The 16,983-nt window shown below is 39.6% G+C and overlaps 1 protein-coding gene across 1 annotated transcript in view; it reads right to left on the bottom strand.

Annotated features, from left to right (window-relative positions):
* Nucleotides 1-4,077: 4,077 nt before the first annotated feature.
* The window catches only part of KCNT2 (potassium sodium-activated channel subfamily T member 2), an 82,844-nt gene continuing 69,938 nt past the window's right edge, over nucleotides 4,078-16,983 (bottom strand). The window contains exons 26-29 of the mRNA XM_058808074.1: nucleotides 16,149-16,277; nucleotides 9,543-9,843; nucleotides 7,599-7,683; nucleotides 4,078-7,271 (exon numbers count right to left, since the gene is read on the bottom strand). Of these exons, the coding sequence (XP_058664057.1) occupies nucleotides 7,160-7,271; nucleotides 7,599-7,683; nucleotides 9,543-9,843; nucleotides 16,149-16,277 (627 nt within the window). The 3' untranslated portion in view covers nucleotides 4,078-7,159. The remainder of the gene's footprint in view (nucleotides 7,272-7,598; nucleotides 7,684-9,542; nucleotides 9,844-16,148; nucleotides 16,278-16,983) is intronic.

The following is a 16,983-nucleotide window of genomic DNA, read 5'->3' on the forward strand; positions in this document are numbered from 1 at the left end:
GAACTTGCTTTGACAATGGGCAAAGCAGCAGATGTTTTCTTAGTAGCAACAGCACACCTGTGTAATGATAACTTTCAAGGTCCACGGACATCCTGAATCAGGTGCCTAGGTTTTGTATTAGGTTGAATTCAAATGATTTTTCCTCCATAAAGAAGCCTTTCTCTGTTGAGTGAATTCTGATTTACCTTATTTAGTTTTGGATGAAGCATCAATTAATTTTTAAAGCCAGCAAGAGACCATATCAACCCTACTGAAGAAAAAGCAAAGACAATGCAATAAAACTTGTTCTTTCTTTAAAAATGAATAAGTTAATGTGTTAATTTCATACTGCTCGATGTAATTTGCCTATGTACCATTAAATGTACTCATGTGGCATTCCAGTGTGACCGAAGAAGGAAGCATACCAGATATCCTGTGCTGGGGAATTAGTGCCGGAAATGTGGGCAGAAAGTCCATCTTCAGAAAATCTAACATTAGCATTTCCCAGATCTCAGTGCCCAGAGTGGCTACTACTCTCTGTGGTTATATATACATAGAAAACCTCACACACAAGATACCACTTATTTGTTATCATGGAGATGTAATAAAAAGAGGAAAATTAAATGCAGATAGACTGTCCTGTTAGTGATATATTAAATTGCATTTTAGGACATTCAGCTGTGTACAAAATATCATTATAGTTAAGTAAAAAATAAGATGGTGCTTACTAACCTCAGAAGATAAAAGTTTCAGTCCAAATCCCTATCAGATGCACATGGAAATCAAAATGTCAATCACATGAATACCAAACACTTCAGCTGGAAGTGAAAAGTGAGTATACATTATATGCATCCCCAATGACATTTTGTAAATGTACATGATGGTGTTTCATGAAGAAGCCCCTGAATCCTGCAGTGCAATCTTTGTGTGCTCTGTGCAGCTCCATTCCAATGACAGACAGTGGGAACCTGTGGTGCAGCCACTGAACACAATGCATTTCTCCCTTACAGGAATTTGGTCTTAGACCTTTTTATTAAGGAATATTATTACTCAGCTAATACCTACACAGGACAAATTTTCTATCTCAAATGGGCACCTATTCATCTGGACTTTCAAGACCTTTTTGCATTTACCTCAGGAAAGATACAGCTAGCAAGGACAACATTCCCTCAGGGCTTTCCTGGCCCTGAGGTCTCTCCATAATTTCTAAAATGTTAGAAGTTCTACAGGAAGTTGTGTTAAAAAAATTAGTCTTTTTGGACATAATATGTTGATTACTTGATAGAAACCATGACATCTTGTGATGCCTAGACAGGCTGAACCTGGAACAGAGACTAGACAGAACTAAAGAAATAAAGTAGGTATTAATTAAAAGGTCTCAATGGATACACCTTGGGCAGTACAAGAGCCTGCCCTGGGCTACACCCAAAATGGTCACAAAAATGGATGACTGGTCACGAGGCCTCTCACTTTTATACTTCTTGGTCCATTGCATATTGGGGTTGTCCAATTACAGCTTCAGGTTGTGAAGTTCCATCCTCCTTGTTGCTCTCTTCAGTTCTTCATTGTTTATACTTTTGGGCCTGAAAATTGTAATGGTTGTCCTTGATCTCAAGCTGGAATAGGATTGTTTTGTCTACCTACCTTGTGAAGAGAACTTACTGACACTTCATATGAAGCTCAGAGCTACACCCCTAGGCAGCGCAGAATCTGAAAAACATGAAAGCTAAAACTTAAGTCATCACTTGTATAGCTGACAACTTTATCTTACATTAAACAATGCAATGAGCTCGACTCTGCAGTCTGTTCCCTTTACCTGCGTGGGGAGTACCATGTCATGCACGGTTGTGCAGTAACAACCCACAAAGGTGAGCAAAACCCAACAACCCTCACATGTTCTCCTATTGCCTTCATGGCAATAAAGTTCTCCAGGTAATTCCTGAAGATGGGGCCCAGCAGAAAAGGACTTGGAGATGCTGGCTGAGAGCAGGTGACCAAGAGCCAGCTGTGCCAAGGTAGCCAAGGATGCCAAGGGTATCCTGGCTTTTATCAGGGATAGTGTGGCCAGCAGGACCAAGGAAGGGACTGTCCCTCTGTTCCCAGTACTGGTGAGGCCTTACCTCAAATCCTGTGTCCAGCTCTGAGCCCCCCAGTCCAAGGAAGAATTTGAGATGCTGCAGTGAGTCCAGAGAAGGACAACTGAGCCTGGAAGGGCCTGGAGCACAGGTCTGATGAGGAGCCTGGAGGAAAGGAGGCTCAGGGGAGACCTTATCCCATTCTACAACTGCCTGAAAGGAGGTCATAGAAAGGTGGTTGGTTTCTTCTGCCAGCAACCAGAGACAGGATGAGAGAAAATGGCCTCAAGCTGCAGGGCAGATTCAGGTTGGCCATCAGCTATAATTTCTTCATAGAAAGGAGCTGTCAAGCATTTGAACAGGCTGCCCAAGGAAGTCGTACAGTCAACATTGCTGGAGGTGTCCCAAGAAGTGATAGGGCATGGCATGTGGCATTCAGTGGTGTGGTTTAGTTGGCATGGAGGTGCTTGGTGAAAGGCTGGACTAAATGATCTTGGAGGCATTTTCCAACCCTAATGATTCCATGATTGTATAAGATAAGGTAATGGAGGTTTCACCACAACCTAAAGCTGAGTGCACAAGCAGCATAATCACTAATAAGCATTAACAAAGACTTGCCAGCTATACAAATAAAAGGCTATAAAGATACTAATTCATTGCTTTTGCTTGGAGTCTATGAAGTCTGCCACACCACTGTACATTTATGGAAACAGTGAGAGTTTATAAATCCTAGAAGGAATAAATACCAAACCTAAAACTATTAAAAGCTATAGACTTGCCAGCAAAATGAACCAGTTCATCAGCCAGCCCGTACTGGTGAAAGGATACTAGAAATAGGAGAAGTCATCAGTAGGATCAGTAATTGGTGTGCACATGAAGTAGTACTTACTCTTTCATTTCCATGCTTTGCCTCCCAGTCTCTCTGCTGGTTGGCATGGGCCAGTTCCAAATCATAGCAGTTTAAAGTCTAGATTTTGTAGAAAATTTAGTTCACAGGAATGTCAAATGCTTGTTTTTTTACTTAATGAAATAGAAATATTGGCCTGTTTAAGTTTCTTAGGAGTTTATATTTGTATTGAATTACCATTATTGACATCCTTGCATTGGCAGTGGAGGCAATAATTAAGTATATAACAATATTATCATTAATATTTTCAATTAGCTTCAGAAAATGAAAAGAAGCATAGTCTGGGTCATCTCTCGTAACTTAATATGAATTATTAACTCATTTCCTGTGTCACTGCAATGCATATTCCATACAAGCACAAGGAACAGTGGCTGAAATTTTGAAGTGCTGCTCTTTAGACATTTATTCATTGAACATCTGTTTCAAGGTGGGTAGGGTTGTTTCTAATAGAATATCAAGAATATGCAACCATATTTCATGCATATTTCTTAGTTTTATAAATTCTGCATTTATAGCACTGCCTTGAAGAAGTATTTTTATAACCTTGAGGTACAAATTGATGCACCTGCATAGAACTGCTTCATGTTATTAATTCATTTCCAGATTTTAGTGGCTGGTTTCCATTGGATATCAAGCAGAATTCAATGCTGCAAAATCTCATGTCAGTGTTCCAAAATTACAGAATGATTACTTACAGCCCTAACTCTCCAGAGAAACCAGAGAATTGTGTGTTACCTCTGCTGCACTTGATGTCATTTCAGTTTTCCTCTTTGCTGAAGCCTAACATTTATTTGTTCCTTAGCTTTTTTTGGTGCATGGGTAAATAAAGCAGTGTAATATTCAGTAATTTGCATTTGTATACTTGGAAGTTGTTAAAGTGTAGTTGTGGTATAAAGTTGTTTGTGAGAGAGAAAATATCTATGCTGGGAAATAACTGATCTTAACTACTGAGACAAAATGTCACAACTGCAATTATTCATTTCCATTGCAAGTTTCAAAAACTCAAGAACTTTATGCTTTTTACTTTGTACCTGAATTCATGTGTGTTGTGGAATTGGAGTGAAACAGTTAATGAAACACACTGCATGCCATTGAAAGAGTTCTTGAGACTTTTTTATTGCAGACTAGGTAACACATTTTCATAGGTTCCGGCTTTGCTGGAAATTCCCTTGAGAATGAAGCAGTTATTATCAGCTAGCACTTCCCTGTCTGGGTCTGTGACTCTGGGTGCCAAACTGCTTGGGCTGTGCTAAGGCAGTGCTGGGGAAGAGGGCCATCTTTGGGTTGTTGACAGAAGTGAGCCAGGAGGAAAAATACATACAGTTAATACAGAGAGAAATAATCTTTTTTTCACAGCTCCACATTTCTCCCTCTACTGAGTGCACTGTTGCCTGCTCACACCCCTCTGTTCAACAGTCGTTCGACCCTGCCCATTCTAGAACTTCATCATCCCTTCTCCAGCACTGAGCCTTGAGACTCCTGTTCCTCAGTCTGGTCTCCAGTCCAGTTAGGCTTGTGTTACATTTCTGATAATCATGATGAGAAAAAAGTGTGTGAACATAAGATTGCCTGCAGGATGACCATTAAAGAATCACCTCCCTGGCCACTGAGGGACCGTGCATACTGTCTCATTCAGGGAAAATGTAGTGGTGCTTAGGCTGGTCTTGGAAGATCAAAATCCCACTAGAATGCAGTCTGTCTGTGAAGATACTCCAGAGGAAGCAAACCTGTTCTGCTTTCAACATGAAAGACAGCATTATTCTGAACAGCTGAACTTTGTGATACTTTATTCATGGGTTATTAGAACTTCTGCTTCATCAGAAGCTGTTGTTAGTTTTTACTACCTTGCTTGTCTTCCAGCAGATTTTGAAGAGAACTAAGTGGTTGGTTCACAAAGATTGCCTTGCATTCATTTTAGGGACTCCAAGTGTCTCCAGCTGTCTTTGTGTTTGCTTTAGCAAATCTTCTGAGGCTAATGAGCAATTAGAAATTCATTAAGCCTGGAGAAATACCGGGTCACATTAAATGCCACTATTCTAATCTAGCCGAGCAGCAATTCTGCTGAGTTAAGTGGGCAAATGGACACAGCTGGCTGCTTGTTTCTGCTGCTTTGTGGGCTGTTAAATGCGAGGACTCAAGCCCTCACTATGGATCCTTTTGGCAGAGAGTCCTTAAATCAGTGGTGTGTGCTGTACACACACACAGGAATTCCTGTGAACTGTGACTCAGGCTAAAAGCAGAGTGTCCAGCTTGCCTGCTGGAGCATAGCCATGGTTCTGGAAGCCTCTCTGCCTCCTTGAGGCTCCTTAGAGAAGCCTTCCGTATGCAACAACAGATCCGTCTAATATTTTGGAATGAACCTTTTTAAGAAACTTGTATTTTTTAAAAAAATATTCAACTGGAATAGAGTCTTCTCCCTGAAGGTATTAAAAATAGAAAAGTTATTCACACTGCCCATGCAAACTCTTCTGGGTAACTTCTATGGCAGGTCTTGGACAGGATCCTGTACCATATACTGTTTCTTTTTCTTTCTGAAAAAATGTAGACTTCAGTCTGTGCAGCTGTTTCAATTGTTTGTTTCCCACAGTGCCCATTTGAAATACTTTATCTGTGAATAAACTAGTGAATGACTCCAGTGTGGAAAAGCTCTGAGCAATAATGGACTCTAAGCAGAACCACTGAATTGTTAAACCTTGCAATCATTAAAAGGAAGGCAGGAAGTAAAAGCAGATTTGCTGTCATTCCTAATATGAACGCGACTTGATTTCAGTATCCGTACAACGCTGATAAACAGGCTCACATTCAAGAGCTGCTTGCTGGGCAATCTGGTTGTAATTTCTGTTTTAGAAACAGAATGTATTTCTACCAATTAATATAGAAGAGAATACAAGCAGTTTTGACTGATTTTTTTTTTTTTTTTTACAAATAGGACCTCAAGAGAGTTCAGAGAATAATAATTTTTCCCATATTAGACTACCTGCAAAATTACTTGGGTCTATATGGACACTTGTAACAGAAGGGAGTTTAAAACCTCAAGTATGTTCTTCCCTATTTGTGACAATGATTTTGGAAGATCATGGACAGACATGCTTAATTCTGTAGAAGGCCTGACCAATTTTAGTTGCTTCTTACACAAGCAGATGCTTTTGTGTGTACCTCATGCCAAAGCAGAGGTTTTAGATCCATAATGCTTTTCCAAACTATGTGGAATTACATTCATTTTGTGAATGGGTTATAAATTTCTTTAATCTTCAATGAGATACGTAATTTCATGTAAAAAGGTATCACTTTTGGGTAATCTGGATGACTAGGCATGAAATGCTATGGACAAACTGTAGTTCTGGCATAATCATGAAAATGTTAAGGGCTTGTTGTAGCAGTCATTCCCTAGAGGGATGCTCTCACTTCTGTGTTATAATCCACTCAGGTTTCTATAGAAAAACCCACCAAGGTTCAAAGGATTGTTTCACCTGAGCTACCCCTGTATGCAGCTTCACACAGTAACTCCCCAGTTTTTTGCCAGTGTTGGGAGAGCTGCCTGTGTGAAATGGGAGGGACTTTCCTGCAGCTGGGCTCTTCTGTCACTGATGTGTCTCAATCTCAGCCTCTGCAGCGTGACCAGGTTGTGTCATTCAGCCTGGTCTGTGTAAACCCAGGGAACAAAAACCCAGGTCCTGGAGGCTAAAATGGGACTGAAACTAATCTGTGCTAATAAAAAATGGGAGATAGGCTGAGACTGAAAATAATTTCAAAGACTGAATTCTTGACACACAAAGCCTTGTTGGCAGCTTTAGGTCCTAACATATTTGCTACTACAAATCAGGCATTGTCTCCCTATGGGCATCAGATAATCTGACACTGGTCAGAAGCTCAGTCACTGACATGCTGCCACCTAAATATGCTTAGGAGCATCTAAGCAAAACGTGGTAGAATCTGACATTTGTTCATGTGGGTTAAATAGCAACAGGTTGTCATCATTCTGCTAGGCTGACAAAGTTCAACTTCCATACTGAACAGGCCACAGACCTGACAATCCCTGAAATCAGAGTTTCTAGGCACCGCATTTCTGCATTTGGTCACTTACCCACTGTCATTTTGTTTCCAAAATCTGAATAAAATATACCACTCAGTTTGCAAAATGGTTAGTGGAAACAACATGTGTAGAAAACTGTCTCTGAATGTTGTGGTGAGTTCCATATCAAAGTTGTGTCTCCTCCCTGGTGTCCTGTCCCACTGTATTGCAGAAGCTGTTCTTTCGGCTGGGTCCAGCATTTGGAACATAAGTCAATGGGTCAGGTCGGATCAAGTATCTACAAAAAGAAACCACAGCTGTAACTAAAACAATATGCTGCACACCAGGGTAAGTGCATACAGTTGTAATGTTGAAAAGATCTGAGCAGGACTTAGACTTTGAAGGAGCTTGGTTTGGTTCCCGTGGTAGCATTGGTTAGATTTTTTCAGTTTAAAATGCAGAGTAAGAGGAGGATGACAAGTTAACAACATTATAAATATATGTATTATATATTTATATGTGTATTTAAAGTATATACAGATGTACTATAATTAGATGTTTCTTTAAATAGAAATCTACTTTTTTTTTTTGCAGGTCTTGTGATTGTTTATGTGCTTTAACTTACACTATATCATTCAGCTCTAATCTTGTATCTGGAGAAGGGTTGATCAGGATGTAGGAAAGGGTGTTCTGATGATCATTCATTTCATCTAGAGGACAGGGGGAAAAAATTACCAAGTAAATTACATTTACAAATGAATTGTGAGAAGCATTACTTCTGACATATTAATTTGATGAAAGTTCATAGACCTTCAGAAAAGTGTCTGGTGTCAGAGTGATTTCAAATAAGTTTAGCAATTTCTTTTCAACTGTACTCACAATGAAACTCCCTGACATTATCAGATTATCTTTTGAGTTATCAGCTGTAAAAACATCCTGTTTTCTAATGTTTTAAAAGTCTTGGGTTTTTTTCAGTCATAGAATTTGAATGTAACCCAATTTCAGTGTGATTTACCAATCTGTCTGGCAGCTTAGGTAAGTTTCTGGTGGGCAGGGACTCCTGTGCTTGGCTGGTATCAAGTTCAAATGATGACCAAGGTTAAATGCAGGTGTATGGCATCCTCATCCATATCCAGATATGGTCAACATAAACCTTTTTTTCCCTTTTTTCTATTTATCTAGGAAGCACTTCCCTTTTATCACCTGTGCCAAGGGCTTGAAATGTGAAGGCTGTATAAATGGAAAGTGGTATGTCTCTTGCATTTTTAACTGTTCTCCTAATGATGGGCTGAAATGAAGACTGACAATTTTTTTTTTTAAGGTCTAACCTACACTTTTGTAGCTGCCATTGCAATTTATTTTGTATCATTTTCTGTTGGCACACTCCTTGGGCTGCTGCAGTGAGACTGGTTTTAATCTTATCAGACTAAAGAGGAGAGGCAAAAGGAGAGGCAGAGCTTCGGTGTTAAATCCTCTGCAGCTTTTTAGGAAAACTATAACTCAGATTCAGATAAATGTTATCAGGTAAAGCATTTAACTATGAAGATTTTACTGCTTTGTAGATGGTATCTAATAGTCCTAAATTTGAGTAATGAAATGAATATTTACTTTTGGCTTTTAACTAGGATTTGAAAAGAAAAGCAGGAATACAACAAAGTTTTCTTGTTATAAATGTTAATTAAATTTACAAAACATTTTTCTGTTTGATGAAATGTTATTGTGGCCTGTGAAATCCGTGGAAAATACTCAGGCCTGAATCTTTCTGCAGGGAGGTGTATAGAAACATGTTGTAAGAAAGCAGGCATAGAAATTATTCAGATGGGGTGTGGAATAAAGAGCCTCTATTTACAGATATAGAAATTCCTGGTGTTTCTAGGAAATCAGAACCCATAGTCCTGGGGTTTCCACCCAACATGCTACAGGGCCAAGGTTGGAGAAAGGCAACCTTGGCAGCTGGGGTGCGTGTGTTAAAAAGTATTACAGAGCTCTTGTCCATAGCTTAAAAAACCCCAAAAGAATCCTACAAACTAAAAAGTAACCTGAACCAGTCTTGCTGGAGAATTATTTGATGGATAAAAATGGCATCTAAAGACCTAGGGAAACATGCTTGCTAAAAATGACTTTCATATGATAATTTGGCATTATTTTTGAAAATTGTGGAGAAAAGGAAACATCCCTCACGTATAAACAACTCCACACCCTGACATATGAGTGAACTTCACAACAGCCCTGTCTTCATCTTTATTTCAAGAGCTTTGTGGAAATATGGTGCAGCTGTTCAATGACTGGGGAATGTTTATAAATTCAGCATGCATATATCATCTACTAAATATAAATGTGACTGACATGCTACCTTTTGAGCCTGCCATCTCAGCATAGGAATGGGTGAGAATTAAAAAGATTCCAAGTTACTCTTGGTAAATTAAAAAAGCAAACAACCCAAACCTAAACCCACAAAACAAAAAGCACAATCATAAACTTAGTATTTTGGTTTTGGCTCCACCATTTCTTACAAATAGTTCACCTTGCACCATGCAAATGTTGCTACTGAAGTACTGTATAGCGGTACCGTATCCTGCTGGAGAAAGGCCCAGGTGCTTCATTCTGTTCTTCACAAGTTCAGCGAGCTCCTGCCTTTCTGACCTCCTGTAGAGGTTCATTCTCTGCTGGTTGATCTTCTCAGCAGTTTTGGCAGAGTGCCTGGGTGCCCTCCTGCTCAGGCGCCGTGCCCACTGCATGCTCTTCCTCCGCAGCAGCGGGTGGTCGGACTGGTCGCTGGACGTGGAGTTCCGGTGGTTGCCGCGGCAGCTGAACTGCTCCTTGGTGTCTTTGGTGTCCTCCCAATCCTCCACGCTGATGGAGATTTGAGACTTGAAAGGAAAAGCACAAGAGAGATGAAGGGCTGTATTAGATGGAAGCAGATTAGATGTCCTCTTCCCAACACTGCAGTTGGACATGGGGTTTGGCTGCAAAGGAGCTGAGGGGATTCAGCTCTTTGTACTTGGCAAGTGTTCCTGAACTGGGCACTCTTTACTAGACTTCGACTTTTCATGTAAAAAGCTCATTTATAACATAAATACTTTCATCAAGTGCAAGAGCAGGTTAGCAAAAGTGTTACTTTCTGGCCAGCTGCACTGTGATTCCGAGAAGAGCAAATTTAGCCTTCTAATATTGCTCTTCCTGAATCCAGGAATCAGTTCTGAGTGACTTTCTTCCCCGTCTGCATATTTTCAGAAATCCAAGTTGTGTAACTGCTTTTTAAATATGTGTTGTGCCTTCATTAAGTAATGGTTCAACTTTGGCTGCATTGTTTTCAGTACTCTCTTATGACCACAGGCAGAACATGCCTGTTAACTGTGTCTCACATTCCCAGGTCATCCTGACCTTCCAGCACACATGAAATTAGGATGCATAACCTTCAGTGTGATTCAGGGCACCCCTTGTGAAAGCAGTAATTGATTCCTACCATAAAGAATGGTGATAGTACCCATGTAGAGACAAATCCTCCCCATAATTAAGAGCCAAAAACTGTTGCTCTATTACTGTGTTTTCCTTATGCCACCCAAATAAGACCAGTGGTATGTGCATGTACAAGTACTGAAATAACACAGGTGGATGGACTACAGGTGTATTTCTAACAAAGAAAAGTTCCTAGAGAACATAAGAGGAAACATTTCAAAAGATAACTTTCGTTAAGATAAATTGTTTCAATGTGTATTTTAGATTTAATGAGTAGTTTAATTTCTAATTTCAAAACCACTTCCTTAACAATCCTGAGTTCCTCTTGTGCTATTTGTGTGTCTTTTATTGATGCTGGAATAGCAAAGTCCTTGATGGTGTCAGTAAAAGCACATTACTAAGTTACTGGTCACAGATTTCAATGTGGTGAGTGTTTAAAATGAATACATGAAGTATAAAACAAAGATGATATAAATGAACAGTGTGAGTTTGTGTGAATCCCCTCAGACAGAATATGCTGGTAGCAATCAGTGAATAAAGGAACTTTAACAGAGGAGCTACTCAATGTCCTTTGTCCACTAACATGAAATCTGAAAGCAAGATTCTGTTGACCTTATCAGTGCTGAATACAACCTATCTGTAAGAGGCTCACCACAGATCTGTGAGGTTTCTGGGGTCCATAAAATAGTATTGATATGAGTAAGCTGAATACAGTGTGAAAGATACTTGTATTTTTAACTTTTGAACAAACTAGCTTTTATCTGTGTAAAAGAAAAAAACAACAAGCAAACCCAATCAATCAGCAAAACAACCAAACCCCATAATTAAAAAGAACACTATAGATGTTGATCTTGTAGCACTTCAAGTAAAATCACATTTTTAATATTCTAGACTAGGATCTTGCAATAAGCCTCAAATAAAGACCAGCTAATTTATTGAGGCTCTTCGGCTTAGTCTGCAATAGAAAAGGGATTTCTGGTTGGATTTTTTTTTTTTAAACAACCTGATTTTTTGAAGTTTTTTTACTGACTCCGCTGAGGTTAGGGAAGAAGAGAGAACCTTGATCCCTTTGAACAGGAATGTAATTTGATTTTGTTGTTTGTCAGACTGTCATTTTGGGTTTGTGGGCATTTTACAGTAAGGACTAAGGTAGACAGAGTATATTCCATAGGAAAAGGAGCTACTTATGGGTAGGAAGGACTATTTGATATGAACAAATTGATATTGGTATGAACTGAGTGTAGAGGATGGTCTTGTTTTGCCTTTCTTCCTGCCTGCATTGGCAGCTTTCCTTGTCAAGCTCTTGGCAAAACAAATAACCAGACTTGTTGGCAGCAGTAAAGGCAGAGACCAATCATCATCACTACAGGAGGGTAAGTCACTTCTTGAGTCAGAGATTAAATGGGTGAGGCCAAATGAAAGAATAAATATTTTGTTTTTGTGAAATCTGTAAATCCTTAGCTTGAAGTTTTGAAACACTGGCATAGGTGAACTGAAAGCACAAAGGAAGGTGATAAAGCTAAATATTTACTTCAGCAATGATGAAGGTTTTATCCTGCCCGTTGAGAACATGCAGAATGGCTCTTTGCTGTATGCAAGAGGAAGGAATTCAACTTAAAGCAAAATCAAAGCCCAAACTCTCTTTCAAAAGCAGCACAAAAGTGTCTGCCAGTGACAGCTGTTAAACACACAGAACATAAAACTCCAATGCAAAGTACTTCTGTGTGTCCCCCTCTGATTTAACCAGTCTTGAACTTCATTTAAAAATACTTTCATAATTATCATTACTTTGAGGTTTGATTGTTTTTACTGAATTTCATTTTCTTGTTCCATAGCAGGTAAATCTGTTGCATGAGAAGCATAACTGATGCCACAGTGTTACTCCTGTGCCACACAGAGAAGAAACACTTGCCTTTAAACCCTTGGGTTTGTTTGCTTTTTGTTTTTAAGGGCAGGTTCCTGTCTCACACATGTGTCTCCTGTCTCACTGCGTGTCCTGAAGGGTGTGATTGTTCACTTGTGCTGCCAGACAGCTGTGACCTACTCAGGCATGATGCTCTAATAGAATGTTTCATGCCCTAAAATCTAAACATTAGGCTGGTCAACACATGGGCAGGAATGGGAATGTAATCACAGGCACACCAGTGTACATATTTGAGGTGATGGTGATTGAGCTATCTGTGCTGATAACATACAATCACTAATTCACTTCAGATTTTTGCTCCCTTGCCTTGCTGCTCCCTGGGAGCTGTGTGTAAGATGTGAAATATTTGCAGGTGTAGTTTCCTCTGTTCTAGCCTGAAGCAGTCACTTATTTTTTACCTTACTGCAAGTGCTATACTAACTAAATTTTACTGCTCTGCCTACCAAGAGTGCTACTTGCATCCAGGGCTCTAGAAATGCTTTTCTGCTCCAAAAGCTATCTAAACCATTGCTAAGTACAGCCACATTTTCCTTCTGTGATAAACTTGGGGATTTTGCTCCACTAGCATTTAATGCGTGTAAGCTTAAGGCTTTCACCACATGATCTTTTCACTGTAAACATGATTTGTTGCCTTCAGAATTCAGCAGGAGCAGGCCCAACAGGAACCAAAATTCCACAGGACACCTTTGAAATTCCCAGTCTGTCAGCTTTCAGATTTTAGCAAGCTGTTTTTGTCCAAAACAATGGACTAACTTTAAGATCCATTTACTCAAGGATGATCCATTGCACAGTTCCATTTTCTCTGAGGATTTCACTCCCACAATTGAACCAATTGTACAATTTCTGGCTGGGATTAAGTTACATTTCTTCATAGCAGCCTGTATGGGACTGTGTTTTGGATGTGTGATGATAATATGTTAATAATGGGGATATTTTCCCCTCTGCTGAATGGTGTTCACACTGAGCCAAGGCTTTTTCTGCTTCTCACCCACCCCAGCAGCAAGTGGGCTGGGGAAAGCACAAGAACTTGGGAGGGGACACAGCCAGGACACCTGATCCCAAATGACCAAAGTGATATCCCTTATCCAGGCTGCTTTGCTCTGCAGGAACAGCTGCAAGAAGAAGAAGGAATGAAATGCTTGATGGAGCTCTGCTTTCCTGGAGATGGCCAAACACCCCCTGCCCATCAGAAGCGTGAGCAAACTCTTTGCTTTGTTTTGCTTTTACTTAAGTTATCAAACTGCCTTTACCTGAGCCCAAGAGATTTCTCCCTTTCAGCCTCCCAGTTTTCTCCCCATTCCACCTGGGGGGGAGCAAGCAAGCCAGCAGCTGTGTGAGGCTTGCCTCAACCAGGACACCCAGAAACAGGCAGACAATAAGCAAATACTTGTGAAGACACTTCTCGTGAGTGACAAAGGAAGGGGAAAAAGAAGACAAAGGAAGGGGAAAAAGAAAACAAAAGACAATTTAAACAGAAGTGAATCTAAAGAAACAAATATGGACTGTTAAACAGGAGCCACAGAAAAGCAGCCATACAGGTAATGAAAAAGATTTCATATCTCTTTTTTAGATTTTTTTAGTGTAGTGGAAATAGTTTGGGTCATAGGCATGATAGTCATTGAGAGACTGGCTAGATTCACTTCTTATTTAGTTACCGGGTCACTAAAAACTTGCTTTATTTTTAAAGAAGTTATGAGTGTCTTTCAGTGAAGCGAGAGCTTCTCATTTGCACAGTGAAAAAAGGAGTGCCAAAGGATAAACTGTACATATTAAATATTAATATTGGCATATTTTGTCCTCGTGACTCGAGTTACCCATGTTATTATGAGACAGCAGCCTCATAATAATAATGTGCAGTACAAATTTAGTTTCTTATTTCTGTTTAAACTCAAATTGATAATCATGTTGAAGGTTCTCTGAGTTATAAACCTTCAACTTTATGGCTATAAGTTCATAGTTCCTGAGTAAAAAGAGTGAAGTACTTTTCTCTTTTTTCCATTTTAAAGATCTTACCCAATGATTTTCTTCTGGCTTAATGTACTGAAAAGCTAAAATGATAACCCATGCTAATATTTCATTAGTGAAATAAGTAAAAAAATCCTTTAACTTCAAAATAAATACTTTGCAGAAAGATTAGGGCTTTCGGCATCTCTGTGTTTGTAGGTCTATCCATAAAGGCCACAGACGCAGAGCAAGATGTTGCTCTTTTGTATTCTGGGGAATAGGTAGGTGAGGGGAGATTTCCCTGCCCCTCTCTAGAGGGGAAAAAGGTTGTACAAATTCTGATTCACTAAACAAGAAACTGCACAAGTATTTGTGTGAAAATTCCACTAAAGGTCTGCATTTAAAGACTTCAGCTTAGAAAGACCAACAACTGCATTTTCTTCACTTAATAAAGGAGGAATGCCATTCTTCCACATTTGTCCATCACCTGATAATTTGAAAATTTAACTAGGAGGTTTCTCCAACCTCCCTTCCTTAATCTTCTACCTGATTTAACTCTAATGCTTTGTGAGATTACTTGTGAAAGTTGATAGGAAGTAATAGCAGAACTACTAATTCTCTTTTTGTGGACCTGAAGTTAAAGAGCCAGCCCTGAATGTGAGAATAAAGCATTGCCATGAATTTTATCTTATCCTTATTTAATGAATTCTTAAAATCTAGTATGTCCTCTGTTTTGTGGAAGGCTGTTACAGACCTTTATTTCATATTAGCAGTGAGGCTGACTACATTCTTCTCCAAGGAATGATTTTGATGGATTATGTTAAGGCTGCTATAGCTCAAAAGAGATCATTGCAGTGACAGAGTCCACTGGCTAAGATGTAAAAGCCACCTGCAGGGAAAGTGATGGTCCACAAAGAGATATTCCCATGAGCTGGGTGGGATCTTGCACAGCTTTTTTATCATCCTTTTATAAAACTAACTTCAGCTGAATGTACTTCCTCAGGAGCAAATCTTGCCATTAAGCATTATATGCCTGAATGTTTTCTAATATTTTTCTGAAATATGGAAAAGAAAATATAAATTATCTATCTTGGAAATTAGTTTAAACTATGTCTGAGTATTTCAGAAGAAAGGAGAGACTTGTTGCTCACTGTTGCCTTTGAAAGCCATGGCTTAATGAGATGGCAGTACTAATGGTCATGTAAACACATGGATAATATATGACAGAAATCAAAGCTGCCCAAACAAAAAAAGTATGTTAAATATCAGGAAAAAGTATTTTTGCTATTTTTTATAAACAGAGAGATGGAGAAATGTATACATTTATGTGGCAAACACAGAAATATATACATAAAATATTATCACTGTTCAGCAGCTAAATTTAGAGAGATCCCACAGTACTTTGAATAGCACTAACTAGAAATGAGCAACAAGAGAGTGAATTAGAAGGTCACATGAGCAGTGAAATGCCACCTGTTTTGAGACATGGACACATTGTTGGCACAAGGGCCAGAGGGCCTGGTGAAGGGTTTGGTATAAACCCTGCTGTTAGAGAGCACAGTGAGGTCAGAGCAGAGCTCGCTCCTGAGCCGTGCCCAGCTGCCCCTTGGCTCCCATCCATCCATCCATCCATCCATCCATCCATCCATCCATCCATCCATCCATCCCTCCCTCCCTCCCTCCCTCCCTCCCCCGGAGGGGAGCACAGGAACCAAAGGCCAGGTGTGCCCTGGCTAAGGGCACTGCTGGAGCCCGGGCTCAGCCTGGGTTGTGTGACCAGCCAGGTGCCGGCAGAGGCCTCGTGCACTCTGCAGTCAGACACAATGGAAAGCAGGGTGAGTGACCCACCTCAGATGTTGTGAGCTTCTGGGATTCTGTCCTGTAGACTCCAATTGGAATGTCTCCTGTAGAAGAGCAAAGCTTCTGGTACAGTCTGGCATATGTCCTAATCCATAGATCCTCTTCTGTGATTTTCATCTGAGCAAATAATAACAGGAGGGAGGAATTTTAACTCTTGAGGGCTTATCATTTGTTCACTCTGCAGCTCATGAAAAAAAAAAAACCAAAACTAAACACTAGCTGGTATATATCCCATTGTAGTTTTGCACCTTTGCTCTACAACAAATCTGTAACTTCTATTGAGTTTGTCAGACAGGTTCTTTTGCTTTCTCCCTGTTTAGCAGACATTGTAGTGGAAGCAGTTTCACATTATGAACTTCTGGTCTTGGTTTAAGATTATTTAAAATTTACAAGGCAGCCTTCACCCAGTGTCTATTTTTGACTAAAATATAAATGAATAAACTGAATATTATCAGCAGTAAGAAACTGGTGTGGACAGACTGAAGTGCATGAGCATTTTGAATTTTGTCCACCAGACTGCAGGCTGAAGGGAGGGGAGGAAGTAATACACTAAGCATAAGTGGCATAGAAGTCTTACATGAAGCTCACTTACTTAATTACAAGCCTTGTTTTGAGATGTATGAGTTTGTTTTTAGAGATTCAATTGTACTTTCAAGTGTTCTTACATTCACTGTAATGAAGCTTAATGATTAGCCAAAAAATATGTTATTTTTATTTAAACAACTTTTTTAAGCCATCATTGATACCTTCCTGCCATTCTTTATAGATGGCCACAAAGCAACTTGTAAATAACTCAACTTGTAATGAGCTGTTTGCTATGCAG

Source organism: Ammospiza caudacuta, chromosome 7 (assembly GCF_027887145.1).
Source record: "Ammospiza caudacuta isolate bAmmCau1 chromosome 7, bAmmCau1.pri, whole genome shotgun sequence".
Classification (NCBI taxonomy): Eukaryota; Metazoa; Chordata; class Aves; order Passeriformes; family Passerellidae; genus Ammospiza; species Ammospiza caudacuta.